This window comes from Dreissena polymorpha, chromosome 7, assembly GCF_020536995.1.
Source record: "Dreissena polymorpha isolate Duluth1 chromosome 7, UMN_Dpol_1.0, whole genome shotgun sequence".
Classification (NCBI taxonomy): domain Eukaryota; kingdom Metazoa; phylum Mollusca; class Bivalvia; order Myida; family Dreissenidae; genus Dreissena; species Dreissena polymorpha.
This window is the reverse complement of record NC_068361.1, coordinates 48,239,133-48,259,364: the sequence shown is the minus strand read 5'-3', so window position 1 is coordinate 48,259,364 and position 20,232 is coordinate 48,239,133. Positions and strand designations below refer to the sequence as shown.

Below are 20,232 nucleotides of genomic sequence, written 5' to 3'. Positions count from 1 at the left end.
GTTTGAGTTCACGATCTTGTTTTATAGTAGAGCATTTCATTCTTTAGCACTCTGTCCGAAATCCAGTTCGATCTCGACCGAGATATTTTGAGAACACACGTGTTGCGCAAGTTTGATCAAAATTTGGAAAAACAACCCATTGTCAATTATGATTGCAATTATTCAACAAGCGGTGCCATGCAAATTTCATTTGGCATTTAACGTGACCTTGGCCTTTACTCAAATGGAGACATGAACGGTTTCGGCAAATTGTTTTACAAAAATGAATGATGAATATAAGTAACAGAACAGATAAACTGAAAGTTGCAAGATAGGACAATTGACCGGTAATCGTGACAGTCACTTTTGTGTACAGAGAAAGTTGTTACACATGAAACGCCGTCTCAATATGTTGAACATGTGTCGTAATTCATTTTTAAATTGCGTGATTTATGATGAAGTTGAAGTCTGGAAAAGCTGTCTTAAATTTTGACTTCATAAAAACAACATTGACCTTTGAGGCATAGACACTGATGTTACAAGCGTTATTATTGTTAACATTTGTGGAAATTATTTTAAAATTCCATTATGAATCATGGAATTATATTCCGGACAATGTTTTATGGCCCAAGTTTACCCTTGGCCTTTAAGTGTAACCTCTATCTTTGAGATAGATGGACGGGTTTTACACTTGCGAAACGCCTTCCCCACGTGGTGGTCATTTGTGGGTAAGTTATTTAAAAAACAAGGGACAAAATTGTCACAAAACCAGGTTTTCATTGTGAAAAAAAAATGTGATTTTTTTTTTGACCTTTGAACTCAAAGTGTGACCTTGACCTTGGAGATATCGACGTAATTATTTCGCGCGACACACCGTCCAATGATGGTGAACAAATGTGCCAAATGATTTTAAAATCTGACAATGAACGACATAGTTATGGCCCGGACAAGCTTGTTCCGCCCGCCCGCCAGCCCGCCAGCCCGCCAGCCAGCCAGCCAGCCAGCCAGCCAGCCAGCCAGCCAGCCAGCCAGCCCGCCAGCCCGCCCGCATTCGCCAATCTAATAACCAGTTTTTTCCTTCGGAAAACCTGGTTAAAAAACGAATTACAAAGTCACTGTCCAGACACGATGTTTTATGGCCCAATTTTGCCTTAACGGGAAAAACCTGAAAACTCCTAAAAACATTGATGAAACACATCAGAAAAAAAAACAAAGGAAACATTTGAAGGTCACAATATACTAGTTTACATCCGTGTGTAATTTAATGTAAGATCTTAAAATTAAGAAAAACAAAATGACACCATTTTGCACGTGGACCCCCCCCCCCCCCTTAACCATACATTTTCTTTAAGCGCATGATAAGCTGAATGCATTTAAGTAATAAAAATGGTATGCCGTGCGAAATTAAAAAAAAAAGAACTTGACACGGATCAAAGTTCACGTTTTACAACGTTTTCCTGGCTACTTTTTCGTTGAATTCCGCCTTTGCGCAAGTATCCCGCTGAAGTCCATTATCTTTAATCATTACAGTAAAAGAACAACAAAACGAGTACCACTAACTGAAAACATGTCCAGTAAATCAAGATGATTTTAGAGAGCATAACATTGCACATATCAATTATTTAGCATACTGTTATCTTTATTTCGAAAAAACATGTGGACACAAAATGCGCATGATTATATTCCCTCTGAAACTAAATATCTGTATACATGTATTATAGACAATACACATAAACAATAAAAGGCCCATGCGGAGCACATCACTTTATCAACAACAAAATTGGCCACCTTTAACATAAACTTTTACATTATGATTTGTATATTCGTATGTGTATCTTCATCCAGCAAAATGTATATTCATTTCTCGTGATACCATGAGTTAGTAATATTTTCATTTCATGGTTTTCTGTCGTTATCAGAGTGTGTCGGTTTTCCACTTAGTTTATGGCGAGTCCTTAACTCTTGTGAGTTGATTTCTTCATTAATTCCAAACGACGTCGGTGTATATCACATTTAATGTGTGCGTCTTAGAAAGAAGAGTTTGTTTTTAAATCCAAGTATCCAAACCAACTTGCATTACAACCTCACCTGGTATAATTTTCTAAGTTACAACCTCAACTGGTATTATTTTCTAAATACCGACTATATTCTGTAACATCTTTTCGTACACAGACTGGTTACATTCAGTGACTATATGCACGTTCTTTTGCCGCTTCATCATACCGGTCCAGTCCACAACTAACTGACCAACGGTATAAAATCCTTTCAACTCCACGCTGGCGTACGCAGCTACACACGTTTTGATGACGTCAGTATTCAATACTACGGCCATCAATATTTCATCCGCGGGAAGATAGCGTTCCCAACCCTGTTTCATCGAAAAATTAAACGATGACTTTTCGATCTTTCGCAGAAAAACGGAACACACGGAGTCGTTAGCCCTCAAGGTCTTGTAAACGTCCTAAAACAAAAACATGTTCACATTTCCATAAGGTACTTGTAAACATATTTTAGGTCTATACCCGTAACAATATTCACGTTAGGCTCTCGTTTTAAAACGCCGTTCCAGTCGACAACAGTCTGCCCAAGCGTAAGCGGCGATTTTAATTCAACGCTGGCGTAAACGTGACTCTGCCGTAAAACGACGTCGTCGAACATTGCCGAGGCCATTACGTACTGGTCAACGATTTCGTAACCTTTCTCTAACCCGGCGTCAATACGAGGTTGGTAAATTGTTTTTACTACGTAATTCTCGATTCTATTCATAAATCGACCAGCGGTTGAGAGGTCTTGATGTTTTTTCAACGCAACGAAGTCAGCCTACAAGAAGACCATGGTTTTCAACCTAAGCAATTCAAATGCGCTTTAATATCCATGACAGAACGCACATTCAACATACAATTTGGAAAAATAACGAAAAAGGAAAAAAACGAAACGAAAAACGAAAAAATATTACATAAAATATAACATTAAAATTAATTTCCAAATAGTCTAATATGCTTCAGACCTGTAATGTTCCACAAAAATATCCGATATGTCAGTTTTCACGTGCCATGCAGTGCATTAAAATGAAAATTAAGCCGAGACAAATATTACATGTACATTTCAAATGTTGGCACTACGGATTTTATAAATAACTTATAAGGTATAACCCCCTGGTCAAACATTTTATTCGTATCAGCTATTGGAAAGTATCATCTTCATGACGTAATAATACTCGCAACGTTTTCATGATTATTCATTTACCTCGGAGCGATGCGTTGTTGAAGAGCACTGACACTTTGAATTAACCCATTTATGCCTAGTGGACTCTCCCATCCTTCTTAATTGGATCAATTTATTTCCAAAATAAGGGATGTCTAGTATATTTATTTCTATATTTAGAATATTTCTTACAGAAATTCCTTTAAGCAAACAGCGCAGACCCTGATGAGACAACGCATCATGCGGTGTCTCATCTGTGTCTATGCTGTTTGCCAAGGCCTTTTTTCTAGACGCTAGGCATAAATGGGTTAATATGCTACGGATTCAAAAACACATACCCATGGCAGCGAGTGTTTGAGGCATGTCTCCCACGTCACCATGGTGATTGGTGACGTAAGCTGATTTAGTACTACGTAAGCAGAATCGGGGTCGTAATAGAAATTGAACTCGGCACACACCGTCTGGTTCCCTTTTCCTGATAAATAGATTTTTAAACACAATTAAAGTTGCAATTAACAGCGTTAAATGAAATTAAATGATGAAGTAGTGGATATGGTGTCCGCCTAGCGACCGGGATACCATGGGTTCGAACTCCATGATGGGAGCGTTCTTAAGATCTCCTGCAAAGACACCAAGTACTGGTTTACTCAGGAACGGACTCGAGAACCTGGAAACTGTACATGTACCCGAATATACTGTGGAAATTGTTAGAGATACCATTGAGGATATGTACGTTTCACAAAAATTTAGGGTCATGTCGGTTTTTTTTCCATTTAAAACTATTTTTTTAAACGAGCTTAAATATGATATAACATGTATTTAAAATATTGTGTAAGAATTGTTTGACATGTACTTGCCTTCGTGGTTGCCTCCCATGATGTAACAATGTCGCAGCCGGGTACCAAACTTGGGATCCATGCGGATGCACACGGCAATGTTCGTTAGAGGTCCCAGGCAGACTAAGCTAAGTTCGTCTTGCATAAAAAGATCGCAACAAAATCTCGGTTTGCTTTTATATGCTGCGTATAATTGGAAATATAAGTTTAGCTGTACATTTACATAGAAATTAAAAATACGTTAAATTTCTTTGTAAATACAAATAATAAAAACATCTTTTTAGTGTCGCATGCTCTCGAATATAAATCAGAGTCTGTGATTTGAGCATAATAGCATCAACAAAACACTACTTTCGAATACGGAAAAATATCGGCATTTCAACCATGACTTTGATATAACAAACAACTACCGGTACATATACCATGTTGCAAATGTTAAACATGATAATGCAGGTAAAATTATTACATTTTACGAAAAACAGAAATCAAACCACACCAGCCATAAAATAATAGTGTATTTACTGCAATGTTGTCGAGACAACCGAGATAGGGCAAGAACGGCGTGTTCTGATTGGAGGAGACTTTCATCCGGGGAGTCGTCAGACGGTGCGTCCCCAAAACCATCCTTCCCGTGATATTCGCTTCTTACTCTCTTGTCGCCCAGCAACGGCTCATTACAACCGAGGAAAACGGGAATCTAAACGATAAATTGTAATTATTAACGATATATCTAGCAATTAAGAACGCCAGGGCTTTGTTAAGGGACCTATCTCTTTTTAATGTGCTTGCAAGTGCATATGTCTTTAAGGTTCATGTAAAGTGTAAAAAGGCGTATTCTTCACATAGAAATACTTCAATAAATATTATGGCAATAAATTCAATTTATAAGTCAATAGCCTCGTTAACACTTGTAGAACATATAAGAAAATGCTAATAAAAAAAATATGATGCAAAATGTTGCTTTTGAAGAAATATACAGCGCATGCATGAAATTATCAAAATAACAAACGGAGTTAAATTGAACAAATTCCTTTGGTCAAAATATTGTATACACTTAATGTTAGGTACTACAAATGAAAAGTCCACACAACACACACCAACAATCCTAAAATAAGGAAAAGGAAAACATAAAAAAAATGTCAAAAGTTAACACAATAATTGGGGACTACTTTAAGTATGGTGGACTTACCAGTGAACCTTCATTTTCAAAATTACTTATCTACTCGCAATACAGTACTCATTATAGTCACAAAATGACACAATTACAAAAAATAAACTATATTACCAAAAGGAAAAACACTTTGATTGTTCATTTGAAATATATAGGACTCGGAAAGACGACTAATTGGCTACCTTAAAACAAATTACAACATGTTTATGTCACATCTCGAACTACATACACGTTAGTTAAACATGTGGGGCATAAAACATCCGGTTTCAAGGAAGTCGACATAACAATATTTCAATTAACGATCTAGGCATAATATTTGTGGGATCGGAAAAATGAATTATACAAATGTTGGGCACACGCACACATTAAACCAACTGAACACTTACATTTCTATAAAAACCTTGTCATCGATGAAAAAGTGCTTTTGTTATTGTCTTGTCATGTTTACTTGTTCAGGAAGCCATTATTTGCCGGAAGTATATTCGAAAAATATTTCGTTTCAAAATCGATCATTGATAAATTACTCACGATCCGTTTGTTCTAAAATTTGTATAATTTGTTTATGAGGTAATTTCAAGTTATGTTATAAAGTAAATATTTAATATAAGCAATATTTAACAAATTCGCAAATAGGAATCAATACACATTTCTGACCAAGATGGACGACCGATGAAATTAAATCGGAAAGAGAGTCAATTATATCAAGATTCTTTTCAAATAGTGCGTTTCAAGTAAGTGTCATTGTTATGGAGATATTATGAAAATGATATATTTTCATTAATTTTATTTTATAAGATCATAACTCTTATTGATCGCATGCTATGCGCGCAGAAAGTTAGTATTTTTCCAAAATCTATAAATAGCGACTCATGGCATTGACATGTTCATTTTGAAATACGCATAGTGTCTTTGTGGGGCTGTATTGACGCAATTCAATGCTCGGAGTACCTTACATATAACTTGGATATACTGTTGGTGTTTTTATTTGGTGCATTTGTGTTTTTTTAATGAAATTGAGAATTTGCCATACCTTGCAATATTTTTGATAATAATTACATTATTACTACCATTTGTGAGTGTTTTTTTTTAATTGTGTACATATATGGAATAAAAATGTGATTATTGCAACCATATGTAAATTTCATTAACTTATTTTGGGTATAACTGATCATTTTTATATTTTAAAATTTCATCTATATGGGGTCATTTTGGGACTTTACATGAACCTTAAGAGTGTTACATAAAAATGCGTAATCAAATCACATAGACTAGCGATTTTGTATTATACAAATCTATTGTTGATAGATCAATGCACTGACTGAATTACAACGACATAAAGACAATTTCGTATAATGCAACAGACTATGTGAGTTCATGCTGCGTGTGCGTCTAAACTAAAATGGGGACTTCTAAAATACACCGTCGTTAAGGCTTATATTACATGCATTTACGCACAGTCATATTGAACGAAATGCTTTAGAACTTTAACAATCATGCAATGCTATTTTGTATTACAATAGTGTGTTTTAATCCATGTTTGTGTGTTTCTTGTGTATTAGTGTTTGTTGTCTCAAACATGTATTTTCGGAATTTTGTTCCTTGCCATACATTAAAGGGATCTTTTCACGCTTTGGTAAATTGACAAAATTGAAAAAAGTTGTTTCAGATTCGCAAATTTTCGTTTTAGTTATGATATTTGTGAGGAAACAGTAATACTGAACATTTACCATGGTCTAATATAGCCATTATATGCATCTTTTGACGATTTTAAAACCTAAAAATTATAAAGCGTTGCAACGCGAAACGATTGAATAATTTGGAGAGTTCTGTTTTTGTCGTTAAATTTTGTGAAACTACGAAGATTGCTTATATAAGGTATAAAATACGTCAAGTATGTGTACTCGGCGGAATAGCTCAGTCGGCTAAAGCGTTTTTACTTCAGGACTCTGGTAGGACTCCAGGGGTCACTGGTTCGAAACCTGTTCCGGGCAATGTTCTTTTCCTTTTTTTTTAATTTTATTCTTGATTTTTTACTGAAGCTTTTACGATCCAATGTTTACATTTATCAATATAAAGCATTTAATGAATAAGTTAAAAAATGCCAAAATCTGTGAAAAGGCCCCTTTAAGGACCGCGTGGTATAAAGATAATGGTTCAATCCGGCTGGTTCAGCCGAAGGTTCATTGTGTGTATATTAAATATTCAAATGAGCTTTTATATGCCCGACTTAATATTGTTGTGTTCGGAATCTTAGGATACGAAGGTTCGACCTATTTCGCTATTGGACATTGACCTAAATACGGAGATAACAAAGATTAGAATACCAGACAAGAATGGTACACCATACGGTATGCTTTCGTCACTTTGTATTCGTCTTTTCAATAGCTGCACAACTATGCAAGATAACGCATACATTACCGTAACATGTATTCAGGGTTGCTCTTTATGCCTCTGCTCTCTATTCACACACACACACCGTGTGATAACAATGTCCACGTTATTAATGGAGATATACGAAACAATTTAAAGTTGTTTTTTTGATTTTGTTGGCGCTTAGGACACATGCTTGGTGCTTAGAAAACTATGTTGTAAATTGCGCACAGAAAAACGAAGAGTTAATACAAAATGTCCTATAAACAGTATTACGGTGATTTGCAACTCGCTTAATCTGAAAAAAGGTAATAAAGAGTGTTTTTCGTCGGGGGGGGGTGCAGACTGACCGTTGTCTGCAGGTGACCGGTCAATTCAGGTGGCCGTTAGGTCAGTTTAGACTGTATACTAGGCTGTGTAAATAGTTTTTTTCATATCCAAAATTGCGTCATAAACTTGCTATAAATTATTTAGTATTGACCTTTGTGCGGAACAAAATCATCTTACATCGAGCCTGTCTGCCACTTGCAGCACGCGCAACACGTTGCGTCCGACTTGGTCCGCGTCAGCATTGCCGGCCACGCACGTGATCCCGATGACGTCAACATCCGGGTTCTTGAGCGCCATCAGAATCGCCTGGGCGTCGTCACAACCCGCATCAGTGTCGATCAGAAGCTTTTTTCTCTGAGAGAGCGACATGTCCCAGATGTTGGGTTGATTTAATCACGCTCCTGATTGAAATCACAAAGATGCTCACAAAAAATCAAAATCAAAATTTGTCATAACATTTTTTCAAGGCATGATACGTAAAAAAAATTAACCTTGTTTTGGAAAAAAAACATGGTTAAAGTGTGTAGCAAAGGCTAATCAGGAACGACACCTTCCGTAATACTCGTATAATTAACGCGTATTGCAATGAAATATGCATAGCTAATTCAGATTGAGTGACTTGTGTCCTCACACAATGCAGTTTCAGGCGTGGAAGGACCTCGTAAATATTGAAACACACTCTCACATACAGAATATCTCTACGTTTAATCTAAATAATGTATTATTCCAGGTCTGGAAGCATACTCGTTTTATTATTTGTGAGCGTTAGCTCACAAATAATGCAGATCGAATTTTGCAAATCAGTATTCCTTAGCTACGCTAGGAACCGTAACCCGTGACTGCCTGTGTGGATAACTCCAGTAAAATTTAGCAGACGACAGAATGCTTAAAGCGTCTACTCTAATCACCGCATCTGCCTGTTCTCACTGGTACAGTTCATAGTGTGTATTTAACAGTTTGTAAGACAAAGTTGGCCAGTCTAGTGTTTATCATTGAAATCTGTACATATTGGCTTCTTTCAGGGAAAACGGGGCTTAATGCATGTCGAATAAGATTAGCCTGTGCACACTGATTAGCTGTATCAATGACTTGAAGAAAAAAAAACATCTCGACCTGTGTTTGAGGACACACTCATTATAAATTTCAATGGGTTGTGGTCATTTCAAACTTGCGATATAAAAAGCTATAACATACTTTTGAAAACTGAGTTGCGTCTAAGATTATACAACAGCGAACAAATTCAGTGCCTTCAGCGCTTTGATTCTTGATGCAAGTGGTTAGTGTCGTCATGGTGAAGTAAATGGTTCGAGGAATATGTTTGTTTTTAATGTAGTCGTCCGAAAACACACAACCCTCTTTTTCTCAATATTCATTATCACCCGTTCAATCACTCGTAACTATGGTGACTGATTTCTTCCATAGCATTCTGGCGTGGTGTCGTATATGAATGTTGCAAACTCGAGAGCGACAAAAACGGCATCAAATTCATTATTGTCGTGTTGGTCACAGCTCGATTATTAACAAACAAGAGATGTGTTTTTCAGAAACACAATGCCCCCTATTCCGCCGCTTTGAAATAAAATGTTAATATATCATTTGGCAAGTTTTAAAATTATATCCCTTTTAAAGTTTATTACTTCCCTTTGATCGTATGATTTGACTTTTGACCTTGAAGGATGACCTTAACCTTTCACCACCCAAAATGTGCAGCTCCATGAGATACACATGCATGCAAAATATCAAGTTGCTATCTTCAATATTGCAAAAGTTGTGACTAATGTTAAAGTTTTCGTACGGACACACAGACAGACAGACAAAAGGACTGACAGTTCAACTGCTATCATTTTATGCCACCCTACCGGGGGCTCATTTGAAGCTCGAGTATACGGTGCCCTGGGGTTCACAGAGACATGCATACACACATCAATACGTTATGGTTTAAGCATACGAAACTTTTCACCACCACGCTGTTATTTGAATTTAAGATACATCACACACACAATGGCTAACTTTATAGAAGATCCATTAATTCCTGGACTTATCGCTGCCCTGTTGTTGGTATCCTCAAATTTAACAAGCCTAATTCTATCTCCTTCAAACTGGCTTTGGCTTTATGACAAGGGCAACTACACAATATTTAAAGAAAAAAAGAATGTAAACTTGTCAAATGTGATCGCTTGGGATAACCTCGAGAATGTCTATGATATAATATCTGAAACAATAATTAAATCTGCTGCTGAAACAATTCAGAACACAACGAAATATCCGACGAACTGAAATGCCCCTGGTTTAATGATCATATCCATAAACTGTTGTGACAAATAAATAAACTTCACACAAAAGCTCAGACATCAAACACGGCTACAGCTTGTGCTAACTTCAGACATTTCAGAAATCAGGCAACAAAGGCAATACAGAAGTATGTTCAATACAGAAGTATACAAACAAATACAACAACAAAATCAGCGAAACAATTAACACAGTAACATAAAAAAAACTATAATAACCTATATTCATTATATCATACTAATGTTGAAGCTTTCTCTGACTTAAATAAGTACCTCTGCTCGTCATACAAACCAGCCCCTTCCATTTCTACAAGAATAAACTAATCACAGCCATTTAAACTTGGCAATATTGCATAAGAACGTTATTGATTCAGTTCAGTCAATGTATCCGTCCAAAGCCAGTGAAACCTGTTCGATCAGGCCCCAAATTCCTACGCGAAGGTTGACAAGAACTAGCCCTACCGTTTTCAATTCTCTTTTAAACGCATCGTTTTTCCAACATTCTGGATGCTAGCAAACATAGCATCACTTTATCTCCTCTCAGCTGCGATAGCAAACTTATGGAATGATGCGTAGAACAGAACAGAACAACTCTTTATTTTCACCCAAGTATACAAGGTATACAATAAGGGCAACATGACAAAAAAAAACTTTTTACAATTATCTTACTTCCAACAAACTACTTACTTCTCATAAATCCGGTAATCAATCTAAGTTGGTTCCACTTCGAACCAACTTGCTTATGTCTACGTTGATATCTGCAAACAAATTGACACTTGCAGTGAAGTACTAGCATTATTTTGCAAAATATCAAAAACATTTGACGGAGTATGACACCGTGGACTATTTGTAAAGCGATCATGTCTCAATTGGTTCAAATCTTTTCCTCTACAATGCAAACAACGCGTCCTTTTTTGTTAACACTGATTCTTCATGGCCCACCATCTCCGCAGGTGTTCCACAAGGTTCGATTATCGCCGATGCTCCTTATTGTGCATATCCCCGACATAATTAATAAAATAAACTAAGATATAAGGTAATTTGATGACCTTAACAACATTTGCATATTTTAAACGCCCTCACTAGCCGCACAAAATCATAACCAAGATCTGTAGTCCTTCATACTTGTTCTATTACTTGGCTTGTATAATTTAACCGCGCTCCAACCCACTCAATGGTAATCTCCCGTTTTTTCTAACGTTACCCAATGGTCTGCAAACATAAATCCAGCTATAAACAAAGCCTTGCAACGTATCGGCTTTTTGAGGAGGTCTCTTAGGCACGCAATATCCATGTCTAATCTTGAAGATTGTATGTTCATTTTATGCGACCGTTTTATGTTTTGGGTAACTGCTTTAATGAATTAAGCGCAAACTAGATTTCTGTACAGTCAAAATATGCACCGGCTCCACTAAATTTTGTAATATTAATTCTGTATTAAATGATCTAACGCGGAAAACATTTTCAAAAATAAGGCAGAAACATGGATTTCTCTTTTACAAAATGAAACATATGTATTAAAGTCCTGAATACCACTCAGATATCAAGATTGAGACTTGAGTACCGTCCCCTTATGACCTTATCCAATATCACTGGACAGTGCTCTTCGCGCGTAAGGAGAAATAGAAACTGCAAAACACGTTCCTATACATTTAAAGCTTGTCTTTTGAACAATCTGTTTGGAAATACATCTGGACATATCAAACATTGTCAAAACATTCCTCCTAAGTACTCCCAACTGCCCACCATAGTTATGTTGTCGAGTGCCCTTCGTCCGTTACTGTTCTTCGCCTTCCCTTTAAGTCTTACTCACTACCAGCTCTTCATCATAAGATACTTTATACTGACACTTATCATAATAACTTTATACAGACACTTATCATAAGATACTTTATACTGACACTTATCATAAGATACTTTATACTGACACTTATCATAATAACTTTATACTGACACTTATCATAATAACTTTATACTGACACTTATCATAATAACTTTATACTGACACTTATCATAATAACTTTATACTGACACTTATCATAATAACTTTATACCGACACTTATCATAAGATACTTTATACTGACACTTATCATAATAACTTTATACTGACACTTATCATAAGATACTTTATACTGACACTTATCATAATAACTTTATACTGACACTTATCATAATAACTTTATACTGACACTTATCATAAGATACTTTATACTGACACTTATCAGGGGTTTTTTTTACTAAGAAAGTGACGCCGATATTCGGCGTCTTCCCCTACCAGAATTTTTCCCCTCAAAATACAATTTCCCCACCAAAAATATCATTTTTCACCAAAATATAATATTTTCTCTCAAAGAAATGTTTATTTTTCCTTTGGGCATTCGACAATTATCCAAATTGCACCAAGTACAACGACCTCGCTCTCTCTCTCTCCAGACGAACACAAAAAATCTGGGAATCCCAGTTATTCTAAATATAGCTCTTCAATTACGTCATGTAAACTGGGCAACTAATCGTAATAATCATGTGACTATTTTACTGGATACCGGTCTTGCGCGAAAAGCGTGTTTCGTCAATTAATTACCGGAAACCAGTCGAATTTTCATCCGGGCTATATGCAAGCCAAGATATAAACGTGAAAACAGAAAAAAATGTCTCACAATTGGCACTCTTACACAAACAAAAAAAACATTCGGACTCGGAAGATACTGAACGCATCGAGGCATTTTTTAAGAAAGAATCATCGGAAACCGTTATAACCCAGCAGGATTCTGAGGTAATCAACATCGAACATTGTGAAAGTGAAAGTAGACAATCGGCAGCTGCCGATCCTTTCCCTTCCAATACTGTAGCAGATCAAGATCGTCAAGCCATTCGTCATGAAATTGAAATCACAAAATTGACATCGTCCCCCGGCCCCAGTGCAGTAATATAGCTGAAAACATTTCCCATTATTAGATCTACACCTGCAACTTTATTAAGGACTTTGACTTTAATACGTGTTAAATGTGTTTAAGAACAAAAAAGGACAGAGACAAGCCTCTTTTGATGAGTTATAGACATTGAAATGAACAGTTTTTATTTTTTCCCCTAATATGTCTCTTTCGCACTCTTTTTTCCCCTTTCACCCAGCGTCCAGCGTCTTCCCCTTTCTCTAAAAAAAACCCCTGCTTATCATAATAACTTTATACTGACACTTATCATAAGATACTTTATACTGACACTTATCATAATAACTTTATACTGACACTTATCATAAGATACTTTATACTGACACTTATCATAATAACTTTATACCGACACTTATCATAATAACTTTATACTGACACTTATCATAATATCTTTATACTGACACTTATCATAATAACTTTATACCGACACTTATCATAATAACTTTATACTGACACTTATCATGATAACTTTATACTGACACTTATCATAATAACTTTATACTGACACTTATCATAATAACTTTATACTGACACTTATCATAATAACTTTATACTGACACTTATCATAATAACTTTATACTGACACTTATCATAATAACTTTATACTGACACTTATCATAATAACTTTATACTGACACGTATCGTAATAACTTTATACTGACACTTATCATAATAACTTTATACTGACACTTATCATAATAACTTTATACTGACACGTATCGTAATAACTTTATACTGACACTTATCATAATAACTTTATACTGACACGTATCGTAATAACTTTATACTGACACTTATCGTAATAACTTTATACTGACACTTATCATAATAACTTTATACTGACACTTATCATAATAACTTTATACTGACACTTATCATAATAACTTTATACTGACACTTATCGTAATAACTTTATACTGACACTTATCGTAATAACTTTATACTGACACTTATCATAATAACTTTATACTGACACTTATCATAATAACTTTATACTGACACTTATCGTAATAACTTTATACTGACACTTATCGTAATAACTTTATACTGACACTTATCATAATAACTTTATACTGACACTTATCATAATAACTTTATACTGACACTTATCATAATAACTTTATACTGACACTTATCATAATAACTTTATACTGACACTTATCATAATAACTTTATACTGACACTTATCATAAGATACTTTATACTGACACTTATCATAATAACTTTATACTGACACTTATCATAAGATACTTTATACTGACACTTATCATAATAACTTTATACTGACACTTATCATAAGATACTTTATACTGACACTTATCATAATAACTTTATACCGACACTTATCATAATAACTTTATACTGACACTTATCATAATATCTTTATACTGACACTTATCATAATAACTTTATACCGACACTTATCATAATAACTTTATACTGACACTTATCATGATAACTTTATACTGACACTTATCATAATAACTTTATACTGACACTTATCATAATAACTTTATACTGACACTTATCATAATAACTTTATACTGACACGTATCGTAATAACTTTATACTGACACTTATCATAATAACTTTATACTGACACGTATCGTAATAACTTTATACTGACACTTATCGTAATAACTTTATACTGACACTTATCATAATAACTTTATACTGACACTTATCATAATAACTTTATACTGACACTTATCATAATAACTTTATACTGACACTTATCGTAATAACTTTATACTGACACTTATCGTAATAACTTTATACTGACACTTATCATAATAACTTTATACTGACACTTATCATAATAACTTTATACTGACACTTATCGTAATAACTTTATACTGACACTTATCGTAATAACTTTATACTGACACTTATCATAATAACTTTATACTGACACTTATCATAATAACTTTATACTGACACTTATCATAATAACTTTATACTGACACTTATCATAATAACTTTATACTGACACTTATCATAATAACTTTATACTGACACTTATCATAAGATACTTTATACTGACACTTATCATAATAACTTTATACTGACACTTATCATAAGATACTTTATACTGACACTTATCATAATAACTTTATACTGACACTTATCATAAGATACTTTATACTGACACTTATCATAATAACTTTATACCGACACTTATCATAATAACTTTATACTGACACTTATCATAATATCTTTATACTGACACTTATCATAATAACTTTATACCGACACTTATCATAATAACTTTATACTGACACTTATCATGATAACTTTATACTGACACTTATCATAATAACTTTATACTGACACTTATCATAATAACTTTATACTGACACTTATCATAATAACTTTATACTGACACTTATCATAATAACTTTATACTGACACTTATCATAATAACTTTATACTGACACTTATCATAATAACTTTATACTGACACGTATCGTAATAACTTTATACTGACACTTATCATAATAACTTTATACTGACACTTATCATAATAACTTTATACTGACACGTATCGTAATAACTTTATACTGACACTTATCATAATAACTTTATACTGACACGTATCGTAATAACTTTATACTGACACTTATCGTAATAACTTTATACTGACACTTATCATAATAACTTTATACTGACACTTATCATAATAACTTTATACTGACACTTATCATAATAACTTTATACTGACACTTATCGTAATAACTTTATACTGACACTTATCGTAATAACTTTATACTGACACTTATCATAATAACTTTATACTGACACTTATCATAATAACTTTATACTGACACTTATCGTAATAACTTTATACTGACACTTATCGTAATAACTTTATACTGACACTTATCATAATAACTTTATACTGACACTTATCATAATAACTTTATACTGACACTTATCATAATAACTTTATACTGACACTTATCATTATAACTTTATACTGACACTTATCATAATAACTTTATACTGACACTTATCATAATAACTTTATACTGACACTTATCATAATAACTTAATACTGACACTTATCATAATACATGTAGTGCTTTACACTTGTTGTTGTCATGATACGCTTTGTGTCATTTTATGTACACTTAAATGTATAAAGCTGTATCATTCTTCACCAGTTGGTAATTGTTTTAACTGTTTACCCATGTTTAGATCTTAAACGTACTATGAACACTATATCGAGAAGAATTCGTGTAAGTTTTTAGTAACTTATTGTTGTATTAGTCATTATCACATACATTTTATTAATTTATCATGTACATATTATCTCAACAATAAATTCTTGTGAATACCAAACCCACAAATAAGCCAAAACGATATGGCAAAAAATCTGCCACCTTACAAAATACATGCGCGAGTACTATTGTGTGATAGCAAATATTGATAAACACGTATAAGTGAAAATTATATTATATAACATGTACAGCAAATAATCTTTTGATAATATTTGAAAGCAAATTGTACAAAGTTGTACTCACAAAATGCGAAACTTTATACCAGAACTTAATTCCTTTTGCAAAAACAAATTTAAAACTCGGGTATAAAGAGTTCACTGATAACGCCCTTCAACGACGCAGTAGCTATTGTGTACACGCGCTTCGATAAAAGAAACTGTGTCATAGCTAACCGAATCAGATAAGACACACACGGTAAATACCTTTATAATATTGCTTGTCACAACAGCAACATTTCAATCACCTGTGTAGTGGGTTCAGAAAGTAGTACTGTGCATTTAATATGGATAAAGTCACATTATCCAAATTAGTCAATTATATCAATCCCTATGTACGTCTAGAAATAAACTTACACTTCATACATGTCCTTGTTGAAAGAATGCATATACAAAGGCCCAGTCTTACTAAGATGACGGTGGAGCCCCGGTGCGTGGTCCGGGACTCCACCGGGATTAATCGGGTCTTCACCGGGGACGACCGGGATGAACCGGGGACAACCGGGGCTCCACCGGGAAAGTATTAAAATGTTTAATACCTCCGGGATGAACCGGGAGTCAACGGGAAGGACCGGCGCGGCACCGGAACAACCAGGACAGTACCGGGAACAACCGGGACGGATCCGTAGCCCCACCGGGGCCCATACAGACCCTGGCAAAGCTACGACCACGCTCCGGTTGTCGCCGATGGTGCCAAGTAGGAGCCCCGGTGAATGCGGTAGAGTCCCGGTATAGCTATGGTACATCGGTAAATCGACGCTCTGCCGGGACGCCACCGGCATTCCCCGGGGCTCCGCTGGGCCATTACCGGCGACGACCGGGGTGAAACCGGTGCGTTGCCGTAGCTCTGCCGGCGTCTGATGCCGGTATAGCCCCAGTGAGTGCCGGCTGAGTTTTGACGGTATACTGGGGCTCTGCCGGGACGCTGCCGGCTTTCACCGGGGCTCCATCGGGGCATTACCGGCGACAACCGGGCCTCTGCAGAGGCTTCACCGGGATAAACCGTAGCTTGTCCGGGGTTGACCGGGACTCTGCCGGGTTGTTGACCGGCTTCAAGCGGGGCGGCACCGGGAAATAGTGTGCCCGTGTTAGAAAAATTCCACGAATTATCCCGGTTCTCGTCGGTCGACCGGCGTTAGCAAACCGTGATGACCCGGAGCTCTACCGGTAATAGTGATACTTGGGCTTAATTTTGCTGACCAAATCAAGAAAACATGTTTTAAGTCAACATATTGATGATGTTTGATTGTACACATTATAAGCTAGGAATTGATCAAGTAATTTACTGTTTTTCAAATCGCTATGAATGTATGTTTTATGAACATGTATATTAATTTCAAACTTCCAATACTACTATAATGCAACATGTATAGTAGACGGCCGTTTAAATAAGTTGTCCAGTTAATATAAGACGTAGATATTCCGTTGTTATACTTGATATGTGTGCAACCTTCCACATACATCATCCAAACTGATTTCAACTGCGCTACACCTTTTAAAATTTAAGTGAAAGTCAATAATACCATTATAATATTCAGTGGTAAGGGAGACTATTCGTCCGACGTCACATAGTACTATTACTAATAGTTGCTTCCCTCAAGACGAAAGAAATTTCTCGTAGTTTTCGTGGTACCCTGGCAAAAATTACAAAGTTGCGTTATAAAAACAGAACTAAGATGTATTTCCACATCTAAGTTCTTCGAAGTAAACCCGTTATGAACAAAAGATGTACAAATTTTTATCAAAACGACAGTTGACACGAATATATAACAGAATGCTTTCAGCAGAAACTCGTTCTTCATATCTGCAAAACAAGCTAATACCGGAACAATTTTTATAATAAATCTTTAATACGCATACGGGAGACATTGCAAAAACACGTAATATGAAAATCTCTGAAGTAGAAAAAAGTACCGGTAACTCATTTCGAGGCTAACAATATAAACTAGGTTGCAGACACCGAAATACTATGAAGTTTGCAAAGGTCACATATCGTGGTTTTCTATTTTCTGTTTCGCTAGATGATCCGTTTTTAAATCTTGTTTACAGACTTCAAGAAGTGGAGCGTACACATTTCAGGAATGGGTTTTTTAGAGAGGGTCTTATCTTATTTCACCTGGTAAAGTTCCAGCACATCTCCGTGTCTCAATATGAACTGGTGATGATGATAACGGAGTTGATGGCGTAAAGGTGATGTTATTGGTGATAGTGATATTACTTATGATTGATTTTTTAATTATAACTAATATATTCGTATCATCAACATCATCAATATAAATGTTAAATTAATAAAACTTAAACACGTCTGCGAAGTGGCCTGCTATTGTGGTGAAACTGCGCAGCACAATGCAGAAAGAATGTATAAAAGTGTCATTTACTGAACAGTTTCTAGGAATTCAAAACATAAGTCCCGGCCCATGGTTTGTTGCAGAATAACCCGCACTTAAATTCCACTTATAGAATACAAGCCACGTGTGATGGTAGAATCACTAATAAACTACGATATCGTGGAAATTATGTTGATTTTAACAAGATTCCTTGGAAACTATAATGAGCATCGCTCTGGAAAACGGATCTTATTGCATGTGTGTAAAGTGTCGTCCCGGATCTTATTGCATGTGTGTAAAGTGTCGTCCCGGATAGTATTGCATGTGTGTAAAGTGTCGTCCCGGATCTTATTGCATGTGTGTAAAGTGTCGTCCCGGATCTTATTGCATGTGTGTAAAGTGTCGTCCCGGATCTTATTGCATGTGTGTAAAGTGTCGTCCCGGATCTTACTGCATGTGTGTAAAGTGTCGTCCCGGATCTTATTGCATGTGTGTAAAGTGTCGTCCCGGATCTTATTGCATGTGTGTAAAGTGTCGTCCCGGATCTTACTGCATGTGTGTAAAGTGTCGTCCCGGATCTTATTGCATGTGTATAAAGTGTCGTCCCGGATCTTATTGCATGTGTATAAAGTGTCGTCCCGGATCTTATTGCATGTGATCCTTTAATCGAAAATATCTTAAAAACGGAAAGTGTAGACCCTGATCAACACGTGGGGACTTCACAATCTAATCGAAGACGACACTTTACGCACATGCATTAAGCCATGTTTTCCCAAACCGAGGCTCATATTTAAACATTCACATGATGACGATTTATGTTGGCATTATTTGCTGATACTACCATGACTTTTTGAGCGATTTATGTTCAAATGTCACTTGCTTTGTCTTCTCGGATATGCGAAACAGTAGGTCAGTGTTGAATACAGATATGTTTATCTAGTGATGCTAAGACAACTTTTGCCACGAACCTGAACTTCATCGTAAAATGAGTCTCGTACTGGTTAGCCTGTGAATTCCGCACAGGCTAACCAGGGACGATACTTTCTGTAGTTTTTTGTTGTTGTTAAAATGAAGTCACTTAAGCGAAAATTCTGATTCAGAGAAAAGTGTCGCTCCTGATTAGCCTGTGTGGACTGCACAGGCTTATCTGTGACGACGCTTTAAACCCACGCATTAAGCTCATTCTCCAGAGCAAGACTCAAATGTAAACGGATCTGGTTATGTCTGGATGGGATCCGAACCAGACACCTAATGAATCAAAAACTACGTCCAACCTCTAGAT

General features: G+C 35.6%; 1 protein-coding gene across 5 annotated transcripts; it reads right to left on the bottom strand.

Annotated features, from left to right (window-relative positions):
- Window positions 1-1,728: 1,728 nt before the first annotated feature.
- Window positions 1,729-16,999, bottom strand: LOC127838429 (pyrimidine-specific ribonucleoside hydrolase RihB-like). 5 transcript variants are annotated; one of them, XM_052366206.1, is made up of 7 exons: window positions 16,652-16,816; window positions 10,866-10,936; window positions 8,068-8,291; window positions 4,542-4,716; window positions 4,041-4,157; window positions 3,522-3,658; window positions 1,729-2,440 (listed from the first exon to the last, which is right to left on the bottom strand). In XM_052366206.1, exons 3-7 carry the CDS (start codon window positions 8,257-8,259, stop codon window positions 2,111-2,113), a joined length of 951 nt encoding a protein of 316 aa, XP_052222166.1. In that variant the 5' UTR covers window positions 8,260-8,291; window positions 10,866-10,936; window positions 16,652-16,816; the 3' UTR covers window positions 1,729-2,110. The 5 variants fall into 5 exon arrangements, with proteins under 5 accessions (XP_052222166.1, XP_052222163.1, XP_052222162.1 ...); XM_052366203.1 differs by lacking the exons at window positions 1,729-2,440; window positions 16,652-16,816 and adding exons at window positions 2,447-2,799; window positions 16,981-16,999; XM_052366202.1 differs by lacking the exons at window positions 1,729-2,440; window positions 16,652-16,816 and adding exons at window positions 2,447-2,799; window positions 16,831-16,951.
- Window positions 17,000-20,232: the final 3,233 nt, after the last annotated feature.

What these genes read in the sequence shown, in the direction of transcription:
- LOC127838429 (XM_052366203.1), bottom strand. Translation starts at nt 8,259, where the DNA reads ATGTCGCTCTCTCAGAGAAAAAAGCTTCTGATCGACACTGATGCGGGT. An exon ending in AAGTGGCAGACAGGCTCGAT is followed by an intron (nt 4,717 to 8,067) that starts GTAAGATGATTT and finishes TTTATCGTTTAG; the next exon opens with ATTCCCGTTTTCCTCGGTTG. An exon ending in CATGGGAGGCAACCACGAAG is followed by an intron (nt 3,659 to 4,040) that starts GCAAGTACATGT and finishes TCTATTTATCAG; the next exon opens with GAAAAGGGAACCAGACGGTG.